This window comes from Gobius niger (genome assembly GCF_951799975.1).
Source record: "Gobius niger genome assembly, chromosome: 11".
Taxonomy (NCBI): Eukaryota; Metazoa; Chordata; class Actinopteri; order Gobiiformes; family Gobiidae; genus Gobius; species Gobius niger.
Genome location: NC_136862.1, coordinates 19,863,100 through 19,887,150, shown reverse-complemented (window position 1 = coordinate 19,887,150; position 24,051 = coordinate 19,863,100). Strand labels below are relative to the sequence as shown.

Genomic DNA, 24,051 nt, shown 5'->3' with positions numbered 1-24,051 from the left:
TTCTTCTCAGTTAAATCATGGGAAACGTGGAGAGCCAGAATGGGGACCTGTACCGGGACGCTTCTGGACACATATCCCGCAAACACACGTCCCGCTCTCTCCGCCTCGGCACCAAGCAACCCACCATCACGCGGCGCTCCAGACTCTCCTCCTCCGTCAAACAAGAACACCGTAACTCCGAGGCGTCCACCCGCTCCTCCAGCACTCCCAGTATCCCACAATCCTTAGCGGAGAACGGAATCGACCCCTTCGACGCCCCAGATGGATTTGGCGATTTCGGGATCAACCCTCATTGGACACAGCGCATGGCTATGACGTTGAGACCAGAGTCTTTTCAGAATGATGACGACAATTTGGCAACGCCGACGCCGGAGACTTCAGAGGCAGACACGATCGCGCCGGATGGAGGGGAGGATTCCATGGGGGAAGGGGAGGATCCAGATGAGAGGTATATGCTGAGGATGACCGAGGGCAGTCAAGATGGCAGTAGCAGTAGTTTCAAAAAGAAGCGCTCAAAGTCTGCCGACATGTGGAGGGAAGACAGCCTGGAGTTTTCCCTGTCAGACCTGAGCCATATGACAAGCACAGAGGAGATCATCGACGCAGCTGAGGAGGAAGAGTTCACCCATCCCAGAGGCAGCACAGGTGAGGGGGGCTGTCAGTAAATGTAATAATTAGAACAGCGCATTATGTTTGTACAAGCTCATTCGGGAGTTTTCCACTGTACTAAAGATTTGTCAACTGTTTTTTTCTTACATTTATTTTGAGAAATATACGACTCCATAAAAATCAATGATTACCGGTACAGTGATTAGCAATTTTTGGTTCTACGCTTGACAAATGAGTGTTTGAGCGTTTTTGCAAAGATGACAAGTGGTTCTCATTCAATTGCCACAGAAATACACCACAGAAATGAGTAATTTATTCACTTCTATTCCCCCATTTCCCTCCCAAAAGTATACCATCTATTCTGACGAAATATCTTTAGAAAATGCAACAGAAATGTCAAAAAGAAATGCTAACTGCCTTTGATTGAAGGTTACTGAGCCCCATTTCTGTCCGTACTTAAGTCCAGCACAGCTTTGATGCCGGGCTGAAGCAGCTGGAAATCAACAGGAGGCAGCGGGTGCTTTAACTGCACAAAGTCGACATTTTAGTGTTCTCCCCATGTGGCCAGCCCGCTCAGTATAATGGACAGGGCTGGAGAATATGGAAAGAAATCCCATACTACAAAAAGAAGGGTGTAAGGATGAGGTTAATGATCATCAAAGGCGTCAATATTTCCAATAAATCTGTAGCTACTTGATGATGTGTCTAGCCTGCAGACCTTGCTAAACAACCTGGAGTATGCACATAACTGTCTTGCATTTGCCCCCTGCGTGTGTTAGGTTCTGCCGAAAGGGCATCGTCGCTCGACCATCTGTGCAGCCAGAGCCCAGGCCTCAGGGGGCAGAGAAAGCGTTTCTCCAAAAACCGCAGAGAGCCCGACTGTGACGGCGATGAAGAGGAGGGAGAGGAGGGGCTCATGTCTCCCACAGATGAAGAGGGCAGCGGGTACGGGGCGTTCACGCTCCCCTGTCGCAGGTCCCACTGCCTCTCTGAAGGTCTGTTAGGGCTGGGGATACCTGCGCCGCCCTGCCCTACCTTTCAAGGACGGAGAGCGCAGACTACACAGGTTAGTGTCTCTTCATTCGGTAATTCGACTCCCAGTAACTATGGGTCTTTGGTGGGGCAGTTAGTTATAGCATTTACTTTCTCTTGTGTTATAAATAAAAATTGTGGCACATTTTTTAAATACCCAAAACATGCACAGTAGATACAGATGGCATAGCGTCAAACAAGGGGGCATGGCCTCGCAGAGGGGGAGGGGTGTGTGTTTTTATAATACAAAATCTCATTGAGGAACAGAACATTAGGAAAATAAAAGGGTAAACAGTGTAAGGACTGTACAGAGATGTAAGACACAAAAATAAAAATTGGAACATTAGTGTCAACTTTAAAATTAAAGGTATTAGGAAGTATGTTTTGGGAAACACTCTTGGCAGTTTTGTGGAAGACTACGAACTTATTTTTCACATACATATAAAGTCAAGTTGGGTCCAAAAGGATGCTTTTTCACAGCGGATTGCGCAGTAGAAGTGAAAAATCAGCCGTCATAGCTAGCGTTAGCGTGTAGCATGATGCTAACATAAAGCATCATATTAGCATTCTCTGTTATTTATGTATTAATGGGCTTTTAAACTAATTTACTCCTCTCCATGTCTTTGTATCTTTATTGGCTAGAAAACTATATTTATAATTCAGCATTTAGTATAGCAGTTTTTTTTTACTTTCTCCTCTTTGTTTTCCCCCTCAACTGCTTCAAACATGACCATATGGGCGATTCCAGAGATGCCGTCTCGGCTAATCCTGCTTAGAAAACAGTAGTTTATGTTCACAGAAAGATAATGAGAAGTTAGTTGCTGTATAATTAATGCTTTTTACAGCAGAACTAAACATGGTAAACTCCAAAGTACTAAAATCAGCAAGATATATACAGTATTTATTTCACCATCAGTTTATAATAATGTACTGCAAGTGTTTCAAGCATTGTGTTGTGCAAATTCTCCCTGCCTCCAACCAAACACCAACAACATTGAGAAGTTTCCTCATGAGCCGACTGTAGGATGCACAAATGTTCACGAGCCATGAACCAGAAACTCAAACTAATGACAACCAGAGACTTTTACTGTGTGTGGTCTGGCTCTTCGTGTAATGTATAGACGTCCAGGAGGCACTGACCTGGTTTCCCGTTGCAGACTCACTCAAGCTATTTGTTACCTTAAGCCCTAACATTGGTCAAACAGGGGATTCCCTTAGAAGGTCAAAACAGCCTTTTACAATGCATCCACTTGTAAAAGCCTCAGAGTGGATAAAGTAACAGGGGGCTTAAAAATCTTTCGCTATCTCTTGTGTTATTTATGCATGAAATACCAAAAATAGTTTAAAAATAGCATCCAGGCTTTACCCGTCTCCCATGGACAGCGCTGCTTCCTAAGTGCTTATTATAAATTTATCACGTCGAGTGGAGGGAGTTGTTAGATGAAATAAAAATAAACATCACAACACAAGCAAAACAAAGAGACGTGCTAAAACATTGAGTATCGTTTAGAAAAGAAAAGAGTCTGCGGCGAAAAGTACAAGTTTCCTTTGACTTCCTGAATACTTTATCTGCAGCAAACTTATTCTTTTTGAACTTTTTAACCAGACAAAAATCCCAAGCATTTCAGCACATGTTCGTCTAAACTACAATGTTAGGAGTTTTTATACTGATTAAAATCACATGGAGAATAGAGTTTTAGGATATTACACTGCCCAAATAATTGCATTCTTTGTGATTTACTTAGTGCCTTGAATTACCTGTGTCTTTCTTGATTCAAGTTCCCCTGACCGACCCTGTACGCCATCTTTTTTTTGGTTTCTACAGGACATTTCTGGCGCTTTGGGTGAGGGCAGTGAATATGGCGACAGCGGTATCGACGGCGTTACTGCGGAAATGGACGGAGAGGCGGACCTCCTGTCCCGGCGCTGTAAGGCCATGTCCACGTCCTTCTCCGTGTACTCCGCGGCAGACAGCAGCATCTTTAACGGGAGCGACAGTGGCAGCAGCAGCGCCGGAGGGGGGGACGGCAGAGGGGTCGAAGGGGGCAGAGGGGGGATCTACGAGAACTTCCGCAAAGAGCTGGACAATCAGGCATGGGTATGTAACGTTGACAAACTTTCACAAAATGGTGTCTAATGTAGTGTAAGGCAAGATGAAGTGCCATATTTGAAGTTTCAAGACATACAGTAATGTGGTAGCACCATAAGGACACTCAAAGTACTCTGAAACTCTACATACTGACCACTGGAAAAATGGGCCCCTAATCACAGAGAGAGTAAAAGTAAAGCCTCCACAGTAAACTACAAAGTCAACATATCTTCATCTCGATTTGAGGTCAGACGTTGATGCACTGTCTGAACGCTGTTTGTCTCTTTAGACTCACCAGGGCAGAGACTGCACAGAGGAGGCCGGGTCAGCGGTGAGTGATGAGCAGAGCAGTGGCACCCTCAGCAGCGTCTTCCCCTCAGACGCCGCGATCGGCTCGGCTCAAGGCACCGTCCGGAAGGCAGGAGCGCTGTCTGTCAAGAATTTCCTGGTTCACAAGAAAAACAAAAAAGTGGAGACAGCCACAAGACGCAAATGGAAACGCTACTGGGTTTCGCTAAGAGGTAATACAGTTATTTTTTAGTATTTTTTAGTTAGTCTCTTTTTTAACATCAACTCTATTATTCTACACCAAAATAAAGCCATAAAGGCCCACAAACTGAAAGGATACATCATTGTCTGCCAAGATGCAATTGCCTGATGGGGCAGCTTCAAAAGAAAACCCTCGTGTCATTTTTCAGCCATCTTGTTAGGTTCAGATGAATATCTTCACCTTGGCCTCTCCTGTTAAATCTCTGTCTTGTGCTGGAGTCTGGCTGTAATCACATCAGTCCAACCACAGTGTGCGCCCTTGGTTCTCACCTCCACTGTCCCCTCTCGCACCCCCTCGTGTGTGGCCTCGTGGATCCTCGCCTCTCTCCCTCCAGCAATTTAATTTTACAGCTCCCCCTCACGTGTAATCCAATCTTGTCCCCTTCAAATGCACGAGACAGAGCATCTGCGGCCGCATTCCTGTCTGTCACCTCGGCTGTCCTTAGATAAATAACTGCATTGTCCACCTGACCCAAGCTTGTTTTTTCCTCTCACATTAGGCGTTGTCATTTTGCAGAAATTGTGTTCTAAAGTCAGATCATACATCTTCTTTATTGTGTTTGTAAGGGTACATAATTGACTTGATTTAAGCCTTTTCCCATTAATCCAAGAACAATAACTTTATGCGTTTGTTTTTCTCAAGGTGGAACTCTCTACTTGTACGAAACAGACGGTCGATCAGGTATAGACCACAACAGCACTCCCAAGCACGCGCTGTGGGTGGAGAACAGCATTGTGCAGGCTGTGCCCGAACATCCAAAGAAAGACTTTGTTTTCTGCCTCAGTAACTCAATTGGAGATGCATTCCTTTTCCAGGTGAGAGACACTGCCTTTCAACACTTTTCAGTTACATCACAACAACATGCAGAAAAAGGCCGAGTGCTTTTTAAACTTTTCACTCTGCGTTCTTACAAAAGCAAAGCGTTTGTAATATCTCGGGTCCTATTGCAGTGTGGTTATGTACCAATCTCTTGCTTGCAATTGATACACCAGTATTTCCTATTGGGATCTCCATCAAGGAATAGGTTTTGATGCTCAGTCAGCTGGAACGAGCTCATAGAAGAGCCACTGCTCCTCCACATACGGCGGAACCTGTAGAGGGACTTTGTTAAAGATAGCAATTATTCCCCTTAAGTGGCCTGACACAAATAAGTCAATTTAGTTTTGATCTGAATTTTAAAGTAATTCCACTCATTGGATTAGTCAATTATTTATTGGTTTTCATCTTCAAAGAAATCCAGACCACAGCATCATTTCCCATCTGCCGTTAGAGAACCATGCTGGTCTATAACAATTCAATTTGTAAAACTCTTTTTTTTGTCATTAATGAGCTTTTAATTTAACATCAAGTCCCCGAAAGACAAAGACTGATGAGCACAGAGTCTCTAATTTCCCCTGGGGAGCCTGTGAGAGTGGACACATGTACCTGACATTTAGCGGCGAGTGGGAGATGGGGCACTGTGTGTTTGTTTTATGTGTGACGTGTTTAAAGGCCACACTGTCGCCTGTGACAGTGATCCACAGCAGGGTCCATTGTGTGACGTGGAATTATATCTGTGTATATTCACGGCAGCTGTCCTCTGTGACATCCAATCAATGCATGAGGAGATAAGTATTACAATGACAAATGTGTGGAAAAATGGCCACCGTTCCCCTGAGGGTTAATATGGCATGTGCATCAAATCTGTTTTCTGGCAGTTTCCTTATTTCTACTGCTGGTAATTATCTGCTGATTTGTCTTAATGATAGTGTTACAATGAAATGAAACGATCTGTTCATTTTCCATAGTCACTCTAAGCAGAAATACCTCTGCACTTTTTACTCCTCAAAAATAGCTCATAGAGGCTCTTGCTCGTAGTGGTTATTGGCCTTTTTGAAGTCATTTCCCCCCTTCTTCTTCCAGACCTCGAGTCAGACGGAGCTGGAGAACTGGATCACCGCGATCCACTCGGCCTGCGCCACGGCTCTGGCCCGACAGCACCACAGAGACGACACGGTCCGACTGCTTCGAACCGAGATCCGGAAACTGGAGCAGAAAATCGACATGGACGAGAAGATGAAGAAGATGGGAGACATGCAGCTGTCGACGGTGACAGACACCAAGAAGAGGAAGACCATACTGGAGCAGGTAAAATGTTTAAGAAGAAATGTTTGACCGTTTATGTCGTTGAAGTGGTGCCCTGACTAAAACTACTTTTCCTTTCTCTCTTTAGTGTTTTTGATTAAGCAATGACCCTCTTGTTTAGTCTATGTTTTTACTTTCTGCCTGACTTAGATGAAAGCAACCCAGAATTTTATGGTGCAGTAAATCATCTGAACTGCATGCCATCATCTCAACAATATTTCCAGGCACAAATGTTTCCCAATTTACAGCTTGTTCTTCTCATTCATAATAATGATGCAAAAACTACAGTATACAAGGAAATGTCAACACTTACATGCACACACATGCAGGCAAAGTCCATTTATTTTAATTACAGTTTTGGTTTAGACCCGCCTTCAGATCCGGTTTGTTCACATGGAGGGAAACTTTGAGCGTAAAGCCTTGTACTTTACTCCCTGCGTGTCCGGATGTGTTCGTAAATCACTGTGAATGAACATCCTTCTGTGTGTACATGAAAATTGAGCTTGAGAATTTGCTTTCACCACATAATGGACGTCCTTGTTTGAGCAGGTCTCTGTATTGTGTGGCATTAGGTTCTTACTCAGTGAATGAAACCACAAAAAGCCTGAACGAATGGTTATAGTAAACGCCTACGACATTTCTTGAAGGTGTGTTCTTATTCTGATTCATTGACGTATGTTATTGTTAACATGTGCTATTTAAAAATAGTTTTGGAAATAGTTTTAATTGTAGATCAACTCTCTCAGTCTCACAAGGCCAAAGCGTGTTAGTGAGCTTAATCTTTTTCAACCATGTTCTTTGTAACTTGCGGCCATGTGTAGATTTAAAGGTGCATTATGCAGCTTTTTATGTAGAAAAAAAGTTGATATTTGTGCGTATCTGACCTGACTCAGAGGCTGTATGTGTGGTCAGCATGGAGCTTTTACTTTCCATCACAGTGGTCTCTACGACGCTCCAGGATGAGTAGTTTGGAAGGTTTTCTCTGCTGACGGACCCTCTCACCAGAAAACCTACAAAACAATTGATCTCGGAGCATTGTGGAGACCACCGTGATCAAAAGTCAATGCACAATGCTGACCACTCATATTACAAAGTCCAATACACACAAATCTCTCTTTTTTTTGCGTAAATTTGATTCATAGATCAACTACAAGATAGAAAGTTGCTTTATGATAATTTTCCCTTTATTCAGATATGCATACACAAACAGCATTGCAGTATTTTCTTTGGCATTAGTGCAGCTCAAGCCAAGTTAGTGTCTTGTGCGCTTGAGTCCACCTCCCACAGCCCACAGTGTGATACATTGTACATATCGCAGCAGGTCAGTGACCAGTGGAGGCTGTGTGTGAGTGAGCAATGCTTCAACAACACTCCCACATCGCACCACTTATTAGACCAACACAGTGATCTTACCTTATATAATGAATGCTTTATTCAAAATGATTTCAAGTATATTTGCCAGAAGCAAACCTAGAGTAGATAGACACTAATGTATTCTTATATCAGCTCTGGCCGGTTTCTGTAAACGTTTTCCACACTCCCACAGAACACCAAGCAAAAATGGGAGAATGTCTAAACTGGTACAGTATGAAGCAAACCAAAAAGACAAACTGTGGTAATTAGCTGTGGTCACTTGCTTTTTTGGAGCAGAGCTCTTCACATAGTTCCCAGAGTTATGTATCTTATCTCTAGAGGTTGCCATTGCACAATCACCAATCTGTTGTTGGTTTCTATATCCGTGTGTTTCCTCAGATCTTCCTGTGGGAACAAAACCTGGAGCGTTTTCACATGGATCTGTTCCGCTGCCGGTGCTACCTGGCCAGTCTGCAGGGGAGTGAGCCTCCCAATCCTAAACGCCTGCTGGGCTGTGCCTCACGGCCCTCCAAACTGGCCATGGGACGATTAGGGATCTTCTCTGTCTCCTCTTTCCATGCTCTGGTATGGTTATAAACATACTAATATTTATTTATTCCTTTACAGTTTATAACACAATTAACTTCTATACAATACTGTGCAGAGTCTATGGGATGCCTATTTAGAAAATGTCATGAGCAATAAAGGCCGCATCAACCTACACTAACTTTGTAATACAACCTAGAAGACAGAAATCCACGCTTTGTTGGATAAAAATGTTCAAAGCAGAAATGGGTATCCCTCAGGTCTTTGCACAGTATTAAAAGGTATTTTACACATTTCTCTTCACAAGGACCAAAACTAATGGTAAATTAGTTCTGTGCTTGTGAATTGTGACTTGTTGTTTGTGTTACATAAGACGGTAAGTACGCGTGAGAACATTAAATCTTGGATTTCCCATGATCAATAAGCAGGAGGAACACAAAAAAATAATCAAGAAGAACATATGAGCAATAATAAAATTCAGACCAAGTATTATTCCTTTGGTGAACCTTTTGTAAACTTATCCCCAACTAGTTATTCATCACCTACTGTTTTGAAGTCTCCATATCATCAACCTCTGAGTGGCAAACAAAGCTTTCTGCCAATATATATTGTTGCAGGCGATGACAGCTTTGGCCTGTGGCCCAGAGTCAGCTCATTACCTCATGTTCTATACTCAGCCTGTATTGACACCTTGGTCCCCTAAGAATGTACGAAATGAAACGCAGTATGGACGGTATGAACGGCATGTTCCTTGTGCTCGGTATCCAGGAAGTCAACGGTTATGAGACACTTTCACCTCAGGCAACTGAGTTGTTCTCACGTACACGCAATAGATAATAATAGAACTAGATATCACACATATTGGTATTACATTTGTTACTGCTGTAATTTTGGCATTACCAAATGTAATACCAAATTAGAAATGTTTGTTAAATGTCTCTTACATTTACAGCAGGAAGAAACAAATCACAGAGCCATAACAAAAACAGAACAGGCTAGGGGAATACAATACATAGATATTTGACCTGTAATGTAAATGATTTTAAAAGTGTGTACCCATAACACATTTAACTTATCATACAGTCAATGGTATCAAAGGGTTTTTAAACGCATTGACTTTCACCTGGAAAAACCTGACAGTCCCCTGTGCAGGCACAAGCTGTCAAAGGTTGATTCTGTCTTTTGGTGATTGGCAGATCAATACTTGCTCTGTTAGGGAGCTGCCATCCCTCAGGCACTTTCCCACAAATAGGCTTAGCACCCTTTACTGCACTGCACCCCTCTCTCCCCACTATCCGCCTACGCCCCCCACATCCTTTGTCTCATGTACTCACTCTTGTTTAGTCTGGTCGCATCTACATCTGTCTGCGTTTTTATACGTCTTCCCTCAACCTCATTCACTGTCTGGTATAGTGTAAACATTTTTCCTTACTGGTCACGAGTTCCACATAATACAGTCATGCTGCTTTTAATTTAGTTTACATTTCAAATTGGCGTGCTGTAACATAACATATTTACCTCTACAGGCCTAAAGGTGTTGATTTGCAACTTTGTGAATGGGCAAATAGTTTGAAAGTTAATTTACATTAAATTACTTACTTTTGCTCAGGGTGCAGCCACCTAAATAACGCACTTGTGGCACAAACCTTTTCCCATAGGATGAACAATTACGTTGATTCATAAACCTCAATAATACTGCAGCGTTCAAAATATTAACACAAAACTAAGTGTAACTCTTGCAACTGCACACATTGGAAGAGACTCTGATATAAGAACTGTTCGTTATGAAAAGAGACCGACCCCCACGCGCGGCTGTGCTAATGTGTGCACAGTTGGCCTTACATTCATGTAAAAGGCATCGTTGTATCAGACCACAGAGTGAGTCAGTGTGGCCCAGTGGTTCAATGTGAATTAACCCAGAACTGCCAACACTCGTTCCTGTTTGCATGGACAGCAAACTACACGAAGCGGGAGGCTGAAAGTGTTGATTTTGTGTCATAAGCAGCTGAAATGTGTGCACTGTGTGTGTGTGGCTCTGTAGCGCTTTATAAAACAGCCATTTCAGCTCAGATGAAGAAATTCTCCCTGTCAACATTTAGCTCAGCTGCAACCCAGAAATACAAAAAATGTATAACACTGCCTTCTATAGAGAACATACAGTACTTACTTGAATGTACCACTCCCAGGGTATTGCTCTATTTATAGTAAATACTTTGTAATACATTATCTGGAGTCATGGAACTGTGTGCACTTCCAAGATTATTGGAAAGTGTTTATAAAGGCATTTGGAACAGACCTTTAGTTTTCTTTTTTCGGAACATATGATTATGTTAAAATGCATTGAATACGCAAGGGTTAGGTGAAATAGCAGTAATTAAAGCAGAACTAAGTAACTTGTTTACCTTAATAAATCCTTTTAGTAGTCCCTCTGGGGGTAATGCAACTGTGGATGGGTTGATTTGGGGGGTCTTTCATCTCCCTCTGATGTCTCTGGCCAGAAAACCACAACTGCAGCTTTCCTGCCACCGGGTCGGAGCCACCAATACACACTAATGGAATCACGAAGAAGAAGCTAACAGGCTCCCGGGCAAAGCAAACTGTGGGCTTGCGCCTCTTAAACAGTTTACAGCCAAGTTTGAGTGAAAAAAAATATCTCCATTGTGTAATTGGATGTACAATATCCCTCTCTCCCTTTGTCTTTTCCATCAGCAAAGTATTTACTCTCACGGACAAATAATGAGTAAAAAAGCTCAACATGCTACGACACCTGCAGTGGCGCTTATGACCTCTAGGGGCATGAGTTACTTAGTACTGCTTTAACTTGGATTAATTAATTTATTAATTAGCTGTTCTGCTCTATTTTGTAGTAGTAGCTTAGTGTAGAACTATTCGACATACAAATCACATCATTTAGTAAGTAGTGATCCCAGTATATAAAACATTTCGTCCTTTTTATATTTGTATGGCCTGTTAGTATATTAAGAAAACAACATTTTAGGTTTGAGGCTCAAAGATAATTTTATAGCATTGATCTAATTAATGCTGCACTGTTCCTACAGGGACAATCTTTAAGTGCATATTTGTGAATCACATTGAGCTTTGAGACATGTGACTGCGCTCCTGTCTCCGATCACAGTGACTGGGTGCAAAAGGTGAGGACAGGTTGCGAAGGCACTGTCACACTTGAAGAGATTTATGGCTCATGTAAAAGGTGCATGTCTGTCACTGCTCAGCGCTGAATAAATGTGTAAATCACAGGTGTCGGCTCGAACAGAATGCGGTACCAGACGGAGAAACCAAGCCATGCCTCGCGCCTCCACTAAACGCAGGAGCCGATTCTCCTCCCTGTGGGGCCTGGACACCACCTCCAAAAGGAAGAGCAAAGCACACCCCTCCATCAACCAGGTGCGTGATAATATAAAGGTATGTAGAATTGTGTGGTATAAGCAAAGGAATATATGACTTAAAAGTGACCTGCTTCATGTTTTTAGGTGTTTGTTGATGGGATGGCGCCGGTCCGAAAACCTCTGGAGCGGATGTTTGAAGACTCCTCAAGCGAGAAATCTGTAAGAATTCAACACATTTAGAATAGCCTTTCTCAAAAGAGCACTAATAGAGTGATAGAGTTCAACATCAGATAAAATGTTTGCAGATACATGGACTGCTTTGCCCTGAGCTAAAACCCCACTTATCGCTTTTGCTTCTTGCATTGGCATTTTCTCGACAGAAAATCTAAATTGCAGAGCTGAGGGCAAACTCCTTGTCATTGTATGCTCATAGCGCTGCATTGAAATCACAGAGGCAGCTGATAAACCCTTGTATCAGTATAATGGGCTCGTAAAGACCCTCAGGCCATGAACATCATTGGATTTTCCACCCTCTTTCACTTAACCAATATCCCTTTGCTGCTCTGGTTCTGCTTTTGGGGGTTATGTGGGGTGAAGTTTAAGATGAATCGAGGCTCGAGTTAAGGCCCTCATCTTTTTCCTGTTTTCAAAATGAAGTAATGGTGCCGGTTAATTTCATAGTTTTAGACGTGGTCCAGTCGTGTAACACCTCATTTGAAAGCTAAGACTTACAAACAGATGTTTTCCCTTGCGTTATTTTGTTGTGTTGTAGTCATTTTTTGACAGTTCTTTTCGTCGCTTTTATGTCACTTTGTTGCCACTTTTCTGTTACTCTTTTGTAACATCTTTGCCACATTTTTTCACATTTTGTCACTTTTTTGTCACTTAACTGTTATTCTTTGGTTGCTTTTTTGTCATGTTTTTGTCACTTTTTCCTTGTGTTTTTTATCAGGTTTTTTTTTGCGTTTTCATCCTCATTTTCATCCTCATTTTCATCTCACTTTTATGTCACATTTTTGTCACATTTTCCTCACATTTTGTCATATTTTCGTCACATTTTTGTCACTTTTTTTGTCATTGTCCTGTTTCATTTTCATCTCATTTCATCTTGCTTTTATGTCACCTTGTTGCCACTTTTCTGTTACTCTTTTGTCACATTTTTGTAACATTTTTGTAACATTTCGTCACATTTTGTTATATTTTGTCACATTGTTGTCACATTTCATCACATTTTGTCACATTTCCGTCACATTTTCATCACATTTCATCACATTTTGTCACAGGAACATAAGGTAAGTTTATATTTAGCTCATGTTTTTGCCAGGGACTTCATTGTCATATGAGAGCAGAATTCTAGTGTTTTTAAGGATATTCAAACACAGAGCATTATTGGAATTCCTTTTTAGTTTATGAAAATGATCTTGTGGTTGTGACTTTTACCTTTTTGTACACTTTCCGTAGCTATTTTGTTTGTAATTCCACCTTTACCATCTTCTTCTGCCCACGCTCATCAACATTGCGACATAGTATCCTTTTCTTCTTTGTAATTGCTCGGAGCTCCGAACCAATCACGATCACAGACCATCGACTGAGGGCTTTTTCTGTCTGTTAATCCCGCTGAGGCAAATTTGATCTGATACGTTCAGATCATTAGCTTTCTGATGCTTCGTCTAATTATTCTGGCGCTCGGTATCAGAGGGACTTGGCAGATTTGCACCATCTGTTCCCTGCCATATTGACTGCTGCAACTTATAGGCAGTTTGAAATAACGAGTAACTTTTCATTATTCAAAAGACATGATGGGATTGAGACTTTCAGGCAAAGTCCTATCAGAAATGCAAGCCGAGAACGTCCAATTACCCGAGGGTTGCACAAGGACAAGACTGAGAGTTTTATATTTTATGACGCTGGCAAAAGACGGCTTCAAAAGCGGAGCAAGAAGACAGCACTTTGTATGAATTCAAGCCAAAAGTGCAATATGATTAATTGAGCAGTCGTTGTAATATTTTTTTTTTTCCTTTTAAAAGACTCACAAGACTCAAAAGGGAGAACAAATCATGTGTAAGGTTTTAGAAACCTGTCACTTTGAAATGAAATTATAGGAATGTTTTGAGAGCATTTGAACTCAAAAGCTTTGTGTGTGTTCCAACAAGTGAAATGTGCGGTCTTTACTATGTCTCATGTTATATTGTTATATACTGTATTTTCCAAACTATAAGTGACACATTTTTTCAATAGTTTGGCTGGGGGTGCAACTTATACTCAGGTGAGACTTATACATAAAAATATATAATTTCATTTTTTTTTCACCCTGACAGCCGCTAGAGGGCGCTCTAGGCTGGTGTACCAGTATCTGCTACTCTGAACACAAAGCCACCAAAACAAAAGCCATCGTACTACAGATTACCGTCTGCAAGTAGTGAAATATGCAGCTGAAAATGGTAATCGAGCAGCAGAAAGAAAGTTTGAAGTGAGCAAGAACCTTGTGAGGGACTGGCGAAAAGCGGAGGTTACTCTTACTGCAATGAAGAAAACAAAAAATGCTAATCGCGGGCTAGTTGCTAGATGGCCAAAGCTAGAGGAACGAGTGTGCAAATGTGTGCTTGAACAACACGCTGCCGGGAGAGGCTAACGGCGCACCAGGGTGGCTGGTGCAACTTATACTCACGAGCGACTTATAGTCAAAATACAGTAGATATTAAAATTGTGAGCTGAGGTTATCTGATTAGATGAACTTATGATGCCTGTGGAATGAGAAATAATCATCTTCAACTAAATTACCTAGTCCAGGTGATTGCTATAAGCCTCTCTTGCTCTGTCTTTTACTATATTTCTCATCTGAGCTGTAGCTACTATCTGAGAATATCAGAGTCGACGCTACATTGTAAACAGTGTCTCGTTTCCCCCTCTCTAATTGTTCATGTGCCGCGCCAGTGTTTGTTCTGGGGAATAGGAAGAAAAATGTGTTGCCTTGGACTCGCGCCCCACAGCGGGGGTACCGTAGATGGGCCAGGAGGGGAGCCAGATGGTGCAGAGCCGGGCCGGGGAGCTTGGTTAGCTGGAGGGGGTGTCTGTCTTGCCATACCCCGATTTTGTCTGCAGTCTTGAACCGTGTTTGTTTTGATTATTTGCGTGAATGGAAATGTCTATGGCCAACACTCAACGCCATCATGTTCTTTGACATAGACCCCATTGCTTACGGTGCGCATATTGCATTGTGGTAATAGAGGGAGGAAGGGGTGAGCATCAGTGAAATAAAAGAAAAAGATGGGAAATGAGATGTTAATTGAGTGTAATTCGTTTGTTGGCAAATAAACTTTAGGGCAATAGTGTGAAATATAAGGGCCTTAACGACAGTGTAGTATAAAATCCGAGCTGTTTGTGCTTTACTGCTTGTATATTGTGTATGGTGTTTTATTTTTGCACTGTCGACCTTTTTGTGAAGCACTTTGCTCAACAACAGTTGTTTTGAAATGTGATGTATAAATACATTTGATTTGAATACGGATAAAGTATAGTAGTAATTCTAGTAATTGTAATTCATGTCATTCTGTTTTGACTCTATTTGTCTTATATCTTTATTTGTATGACCTGGCTGCACCTCTACAATAACTTTCTTCAAAATCACATGCTACATTGCTAGTGGTTAGCTGTTTTAAATCAAAGGGAGCCAGCTTTATGGCAATACTCCGTAGTCAGGGGACAAAATGGACAAAAGGCGGGATTTGTGGGTGCTGCTGTAAGGTGATAGCAGGAGATTAGATTTCGCTAACGGACAGTGTTGGGTCGAATAAAGGGGTTAGGGATGGAGAGGAGGAATGCTGTCATGGCTGCCAGATTGCCAGAGGTCAAAGTGACAAGATGGAGGCTGCACCATGTAGGGGCCAGAGCGCACACATACAAAACAGACGTACAAAGGGGGGGCTCTTATCAGCTCCACTAATGAATTAGATTGTGTTATAAGATCTCCAGACCACCAGCACTCACCAGCACATCACTCCAATCAATTTGAGCCTATCTGGTGTCTAAAAGCAAAATTATGATGTATTAGAAGAATATTATTGTCACTAATGCAATGCAGCATCTTTTCCCTGTCTAAAACGTTGATACGAACTGAAAGGCACACGTCACGCAGTCCTTTGTTATGCCTAATATGAAACATCAGTTAAAGAGTCTTTGTCTGTGCTGTATTTTTCAGAAGGAAAGAGAGGGTTCGGTGCAGAGTCTTCCGCAGCAGAACGTGGACACCGACATGTGGGTGCCCGACTATCTGGCTCCGTCGTGGGTGTGTTTACCCAACGATCAGCCCGTTCTGGCAGTCATCCGGCCCGGAGAGACAGCACTGGAGGTTCTCAGCTCAGTCTGCAAGGTGTGCACTTTTACATTCTTAACCATTACTGTAAATTGGAATATGGAGGTGTAAATTGTAAAAAAACATTATAGCACAGAATGGAAGAAAACTCACAGTAAAGCAGGAAATATAATGTCATTTGTCATCGAATTACATTGAAACAGAAACCACTAATTATAGGCCAAGACCATTATAAGGACCATGTTGAGCATTTCTGCAAAATAGGGCTGCAGGATACTTACAGAGAAAAACCCAGTCTCCTGTGACCCACATCTAGCCATCTAAGTTTTCTCTTTGTATCTGTCTCAGTGCCTCTTCAGTAATATGATGCCTATAGACGTGACATTGGCAATGACACTATCCTCCCACTTAAGGGTTTGTCCAGACCCACATATACAGTGAATATATATACGTATATATAGAACGATTGATTGATGTGTCTGTGGGCGCTGTGCACTGTGCATATGGCAGAAAGATGTCACAAGAACTGGAGCGTTTAATTCACATCGTGCATGTTTCATCCTTGAAATTCAATAATACATAGGGTACATCCATGGCCCTATAGTATGACTGTCCTTTCACCGGGGGATGTTGACATTCAGTAAAGAAATACCATCTTTAGTCACGGCAAAGGCTATTAATACGAGCAATCTTACAGTGACTTTAAAATGCATTTGACAGGCTTTCATGTTTTTGTAATTGCTACTTAGTTGGATTGATTGGATGATAAGATCAGGGGTATGTGTTAATCATAGTTTTACACTAGTGAAGTATAGCAAGAATATGAATCTGATACAAAAGTGACACAGGAAGAGGGAGCATCCATATAACAACAATAGAACTCAGGCCCACTTTTGGCCTTTGTGTACAGTATAAGGGATTTAAATAAATATGTTCTTAGATATAATCTTCATTGTGTTTTCAAGAAATAGGTAGTGAAATGTTTTTTAAAGCCACACTGCATAGAATTATACCCAATAGATCAAGTTGAAATACAAGCATTTATTTTATGACGGACGTTTTCGTCATTGAAAAATACCTCATAAATATACAAACAAACATATGGTTTTGCTGTGAGCGGCTCAGCTCTCCTAAGGCATGACTGTAGCTTTATCGGGAGTGGGTGCGTCTCCAGCTCGTCTCCATGGAGATGATTTGAGATTCAAGCAGGTTAGGTTCATCCAGATCCATTCTTTGATTAGCCACTGCAGTAATAGCATTTTCTGTGTCGAGCTGGTCAAAAGGAGCATGTTTTGTACTGATGGCAACATATAGTCCAAAATGTTACGCAGTGTGCCTTTAATGATTGTGTGTTATTTTATCATTGTATTTTTACTTTTCAGACACACAAGCTCGAAACCTCTAGTCACTACCTCCGCCTCAAAGTTTGGGTTGACAACCAGATGTTGATCTATGTACCAAAACTTGAAGAGGAAATTTCTGATGTGGTAAGTAAGCAGCGTGCGTTCAAATAATGCTCCTTATATATGTACACGTCACCGTATTACAAAAGTTCAGCCTTTGTCGAGTTTGTTTACCCATCACTGTTTGGCTCTCTTTTTTTATTTGCATTTTGGGGTCATCACCTGATTATTAATTAATTTCTGAGGCTGGCTTGTGCATGTTTTATGATTTTGTGTGCAATTCCCTGGATGCATAGACCACAATCGAGCACAGTGTTACTTATAAATAATGCAAAACCATACGTCAACCCTACTTTCGGCAATTGTGTTTATTACATGTGGTTATTTCATTTACTAAGACTAAAACAGCCCATCTAGAATAGCTAAACTAGCACTCTTTGCAACTGAGCTGTGTTGGTGACGCACTCGACCCTCTCTCTAACCACGTTCATCGTTCTAATCCCCTTCTTTTATCTTTCCCCTTTGATCATCCGACCCACGGCATCTTTAGCCCATGATAGCACTTCATTATATCTTTACCGAAAGTGAAATTATGCGCCAAAGACTTCTGTTGCTTCATACACACAGCTGTGTCTATGCCCCTGCCCGTTGCCTCCCTCTGATCCCCCACTCTCTTCACCCGGCGTCTTAACCTCACGACCTTCACGTTACAATTGCTTTATTAAGAAGCCTGAATAAAACATGAATCTCGCCAATGTTCTTTGTCAGAGCAATGACCTTGACTTTTTTACAAAACAATGTCACGTGATCTATTTCTTCGTGTTTACTGTCCTTTAAAAATCCCTTTTTTTTATTTTGCTCGTTTTGTAGCTCTACAAAGAGGTCGAGATCAGCCCAAAGGCGACAAAGGTGGTCCGCTTTGACAAATACGAGTCCTGTACTTCTGGATACGGTAAGCTTGTGGATGACGTAGCACTGCATTTGGTTTCAATATAATAGAAAGCTGTAAAATGAACATGCTTTTTTCATCAGCACATAAAAAGAAAGAACAAGCTATTGTATTGATTTTATGATACCATGTCAGCTCTCCAATTATGTGTGCTCCCATGGCTCTCCCTAATATTGATATGGTCATCAGAATCATCAAAGACCTTCAGCTGTGTTTGTTCCTAGTTATCCAGAGTGTTGTTGATTTTTGGAGATTTTTTTTTTTTTTTTTAATGCATCCATATTTGTAGAGTTTGGTGCTAGGCTAGTGCTAGGCTAGTGCATGTCTATGGTAACTAGTAGCCTGCAAAACCTCTTCAAAATCATGGGGTAATCCTCCAAACGTTGCCATATCTGATTTGTAAAAAAGCACCTTTGTAAATTCCACGTGTAGTGATGCCGATCACAGGTAAACAAACTACTGTAGATCCGGCAACCTAGCAGATCACTCCACCGCTGCGTAGCTTACAACCAGGAAGCTGATGCTGCTTAAATATAAGCTCTTTTAAATGCAAAATGGTTATATTAAAAAAAATATTCAGTCAACACAGACATTAATATCGGTAGTCTGGTGTTATAAGTGATTTGCCTCAGGTGCACTGTGCTTGGGTCAGACTGTTTTTAATGCAAGCTACTAGTTACCATTGACATGCACTAGCCTAGCACCGCTAAACACTTCAAATATAAGGACTGCATGAATTAAGAAATATATATATTATATATTATATAATATATATATATATATATATATATATATATATATATATATATATATAAAAATCAACAACACTCTGGATAACTAGGAAATGAGGCCCTATATCAAAAATCCTGAAATATTCCTTTAACCCTTTAACCACATTTTCTCCAGTTCGGCTTTACTCAAATCTAAAAGCTTCTCGACTGGAGAGCAACAGTGTAATGCCTCATTTGAAGGCTAAAACCTACAAAAGTGATCATAATTTTTTCGTCACGTTGTTGCTGCGTTTTTGTCACATGTTTGAAGCGTTTTGTCATGTTTTTGTCTTTTTTTGTCTCTTTTTTGTGTTTTTTTCAGTCACGTTTTTGTTCTTTTTTGTTTTTTACGCTTCTAGATTTGGGTAAAGCCAAACTGAAAAAAATGTGCTCAGCTCAGGAGGGGATTAAGAGGTTAAACTTATTCCTTTTTGAAGGCTCAAAATGCTCGCCCCCACTCGCTGATGTCATGAGGAGGTGCTCTTTTGTGTTTTTTTAAGTACAAAATGATTCCATTTCAACACTTTAGTTGTTTTAAAAGAAATAGATTGCTGAATTACTTTTACATGTTATAAAACATAACATACAGTACAAATGTATTTTAAACAGCCCAAATGGAAATCTTTCACCCATGCCCCTTTTATTACTATATCCCAATACATATAACTGAGAAGAATTTAATCTTTCTAACCTTATTCTAATTCATAGTTTTGTAAGCCCTCTTGACATAGATGGATCTGTCCCGGCCAGACTCCTAATTACCAAATCCAATTGATTTGAAATTGGATTTTAGCCTGTCATGCTACATTAGAATGAATGAAGATGGTCATTTTTGGGTGGATGTAATTGTGCCTGCACTGATACATTGGGGTCATATAATGTAATATTGTCTTTTATAATTTGCGTTTGTAGGTTTTTCAGTGGCAGTGATTGATGAGGACGGGACACAGCAGCTGCACATCACTGAAGTCAAATCTGACAGACTGGCAGCTGCTAAAGGTACTCACACTGCAGCTTATATTTACAGTATTTAAGTTATTATTTACATTTCTATTACCTTGAGTATTATCACAGTATATAATCTCACATTTCTTTTCACCATCTTTTACCAGTTGTATTTTATGCTTTGTGTGTGTTGACTACGGGACTGCATATCGATTTATGTTTTTAGGTGAATGTGAATACACTTCTAATAGGAATACAGGTTTTGAGCATGTAGGATTAATTAGTTTGATAACACAATAATTATATATTCTGCTTAATGTATAAAATGTTCATATCAATTATAAACACAACCAATAGTGGATACAGTTTTTTTTAATAACAAAGTGACCTTTTATTCTCAGCTTTTTGAAAAGGAATGAAAGCATTTTTTTTTTTTTGCTGACCTGTCAACTACAGCTGTGTCAGTGGGTTTCTCCGCTTTCAGTACGGAACAGACCTAATAGGTTTCAGAAATGGATGGGTGCAGATACTCCGCTAATGTAGAGAAAATAACACGCCCCGGGGTCAAGGCAAGGTTATTGAAGTGTGAGATAGGGGCCCATTTGCAATGTAAAAGATGCATGTTGAGCAGGGTGTCCCACTGCCAGATGTTTCAACTAAAGAGCAGCATTTTTTAAATAAATGTATGATTAGCTTAAGCATATTAAAATATTATTGAATCTGAATCTAAGTTGGCAGAGGGTGAAATGCATTGTCACAAGGTAGAATATTTGAATACCTTTAGGCATCCACATATAGATGGGGCGACATTTTCTCCAGTTCGTGCCTTACCCAAATCTAAAAGCTTATGGACTGGAGCTTACAGCCTATAGGCCAGTGTAACCCTTCAATTGAAAGCTAAGACCTACAAAACTGATTGTTGTCGCCGCTTTTTTGTCGCATTTTTTAAGCATTTCTGTCCTGTTTTCGTAGGGTTTTTTGTCATGTTTTGGTCGCTTTTCATCCATTTTTGTCACCTTTTTGACGCTCTCTCATGGCTTTCTTGACGTATTTTTTTTAAGCGCTTTTGTCGTGTTTTTCTTGCATTTTCATCACTCTTTTGTCATGTTCTTGTCACGTTTTTTGTTGTCTTATTGTTGCTCTTCCATCACGTTTCTGTCGCTCCTTTACCGTGGGTTTATCACATATTGGAAGTGTTTTTTAATTGCTTCTTTGTTGTTCTTTTGTGACCTTTTCCATCTAATTTTTGTCACTGTTTTGTTTCTTTTTCACCACTCTTTGATTGTGTTTTTGTTGCCTTTTTCATTGTGTTATTATTATCCAGGTCGTTTTTGTCGTTCTTTTGCCTCTTTTTTGCTTTTAGATTTGGGTAATACCAAACTGGAGTTTAAGGTGGGGGTTAAGGGGTTGCCCATATTGAATGTGATGTGTCCGTCCACTTTGGGCTTACGGCTCCAGCTGCATACATTTATTAGACTTTATATGAATCCCTAATAATATTTTTAATGTTTAGCTGAATCACCAAAGACAAAACTATAGATATAGTAGATATCATGCCGAAACGGTGTGTGAAATGAGCCAAAGCAAATGAAAAGGAATTAATGTTAAAGGTTGAAGCAAGAAACCAGGCCAGTGCTGGACAAAGAGGCCCAAAGGCTCTTTAACAATCTCTCTCTTTTTTTTCATCCACTGTTCAAGCTCTCACATAGACACACTATACGGAGAGCTTCTACACACTGCAGTAAATGTCCACGGGGGTTATCTTTACTGCAATAAAGGCTGACATTTCACATCCAAGACAACTAGGTCATTACTCTAGGCTTGATGTGCGGCTAGTGTTGGTGCCCATGCATGAAACTGTGTACATGTCTGTTTATAGCCGTGTTATGCATCATACTAGCCAACAGAGAATAAAAAAGATGTTAAGGAAGCATGGCGGGCCAAAGACTTTGCCTCAGGGTAACACGACTTCAGATCATTTGTCTTGGTTTTGCATTAGAAGCTAATGAACGGTCTGTCTAGATATCTAAAGTAGCTGTCATGACCAGTTAGCTTTATTGGCTAGGTTTAGCGGCTAATTGGTCAGCTGATCTTGTGGTAATTCTCAATTAGTGCAACAAGGAACAGGTGGTCAGTGTGCAGACAGTCATTACTGCAGACAGTGTGATGTACAAACAGACAAACATTGCTTCTGTTTGCCTCCATCCACAAATTGCGTCAGTGCATGTAATATATCCCAACTTATTTTACTGTGATAGACGTAGCACTACATGTTGCTTTACGATGTAATCCTTTTGTTAGGGATTCGAGCGGGAGATGAGATCCTGTTCCTGAATGGTAAATCAGCGTGTGCTCTGGAAATGGAGGACATGAGGGGTGCGTTTGTGAACCAAGCAGTGACCCTGACACTCAGCATCCTGCCTCAGCTGGACTCACGGACCGTCTGCTCGGTCCCACCACGGCGCACCTACGGGGAGCATGACGTATCCACAGATATCTTCTCCCAAAGTCAAGGTAGGTCCCGCCTGACGTGCGCAAACTTTCAGACACAACAATGGATTGTACTGTATTACAATAATCGTACAAAAGTCTTTTTACAAGAGTCTTTTTTGTTTTCTAAAGCAGGATCTATCCTGTCGCTTTGTGGCAGCCGAGAAACAAAGTAACAGGACATTCCTGACCCAGTATTGTCCGATAGTGTTATCTCTGTACTTAGTTTATTTAGATTATACTTAGTTTTTTACGACAATCTAATGAAAAATAAAGGTTTTATCATTTTTGTTCTTAAAACTAAGGAAAAAAAGACTTGAAACTGAACTGACTGTAGAAATAATCATTTAGAGTTATGCGAGCCCGAGTGAAAACCGAAATTTTAAATGCTTAGTTAAATCGTCAGGTAGACAGTCGATGGGGACTTGCCTTTTACTGTAGTTGTCAAAAGATCAAGATCATAAAGAACCTTGATGTTGGCGCATTACTTATCCTACTCAAGATGTGTTACTCCTTTATTGAAGCACAAAATCACAGAGTAACCTTCCTCAAGGTTGTCTCTCAATCTCAGTCTTTCAAGTGTGTCACATGTATTATTTTTTTTGCTTTAACATGAGTTCCAAAAGTTACAGGCCAAGGAGAATAGGTAATTACAGTATGCACATACTCATTGTCTTATGCTGCTGGCTTTCCATTGACCTCGTCTCTTCATCTGTACAAGGGCACCATTTGTATTCCTGGTAAATTGGGGGCTCGCGTTGCATGGGCTGACAGGCTGTTGTTTATACAAGGAGTCAGTGCTGTGTGAATATTAATATGGATCCTTCAGCTGTGTGGAGCTGTCATTGCACCAGAGAGCACCATATGTATGGGTCATTTCCTCTCAGAGAGGTTAGACTGTATCAGGCCGAAGGGTGAATCACAGGCCTTCAAAGTAGAGGACATTTTGTAAACACTGTTCCTCAAGATGAAATATATGCAAATCAATTATTAAATTGTATTCTATTGGTTTTTGCTGATACATTCCTGAGGAGTCAAGACACACTTATAATTGTTTGGTATTTTGATCACAATTTAGATCAAAATGTATGATTATGATTATATTATAATATTAAAGGTGTATCAGCTTTATTGTAGACTGGTTGTACTTTTCACAACACTCTTCAGTTGTTTCAGTGAATAATGACACATTTCAAATTAAACTTGTGGAAACCTAAAATATGTACATTTTTGTATGAATGCTGAAGACGTGTTTCTTTCTGCAGAGGACATCCTGGATGAAGTCTCAGGACTGACAGTGGAAAGCCTAAATGAAACTTTGGAGTCAACTCAACTCCAGAGCCCTTCAGATCCGGATGATCCGGCCTCAGTAACAATGGGACCGAGGGTAAGAATACCTGCTAGTCTTAAAACACATACAGTATACATGATATGTAGATATAGGAGCAATACACTGCAAAGCAATTAACTGATAGACAAATACTTGGACCACGCAAACATGACATGCCTTTAAGGCCCTCCTTCTTCCTTCG

General features: G+C 40.8%; 1 protein-coding gene across 4 annotated transcripts in view; it reads left to right on the top strand.

The window, feature by feature from the left end:
• LOC306970873 (rho guanine nucleotide exchange factor TIAM1-like) overlaps nucleotides 1-24,051 on the top strand; it is a 62,083-nt gene that overhangs the window by 23,348 nt on the left and 14,684 nt on the right. For all 4 annotated transcript variants that reach the window (XM_079566923.1, XM_079566920.1, XM_079566922.1 and 1 more), the window contains exons 3-17: nucleotides 11-645; nucleotides 1,389-1,675; nucleotides 3,467-3,739; nucleotides 4,020-4,251; nucleotides 4,923-5,095; nucleotides 6,183-6,407; nucleotides 8,157-8,342; nucleotides 11,562-11,708; nucleotides 11,795-11,869; nucleotides 15,849-16,019; nucleotides 17,345-17,449; nucleotides 18,236-18,317; nucleotides 19,997-20,083; nucleotides 22,331-22,543; nucleotides 23,785-23,906. In XM_079566923.1, the coding sequence (XP_079423049.1) occupies nucleotides 18-645; nucleotides 1,389-1,675; nucleotides 3,467-3,739; nucleotides 4,020-4,251; nucleotides 4,923-5,095; nucleotides 6,183-6,407; nucleotides 8,157-8,342; nucleotides 11,562-11,708; nucleotides 11,795-11,869; nucleotides 15,849-16,019; nucleotides 17,345-17,449; nucleotides 18,236-18,317; nucleotides 19,997-20,083; nucleotides 22,331-22,543; nucleotides 23,785-23,906 (3,006 nt within the window). In that variant the 5' untranslated portion in view covers nucleotides 11-17. The remainder of the gene's footprint in view (nucleotides 1-10; nucleotides 646-1,388; nucleotides 1,676-3,466; nucleotides 3,740-4,019; nucleotides 4,252-4,922; nucleotides 5,096-6,182; nucleotides 6,408-8,156; nucleotides 8,343-11,561; nucleotides 11,709-11,794; nucleotides 11,870-15,848; nucleotides 16,020-17,344; nucleotides 17,450-18,235; nucleotides 18,318-19,996; nucleotides 20,084-22,330; nucleotides 22,544-23,784; nucleotides 23,907-24,051) is intronic.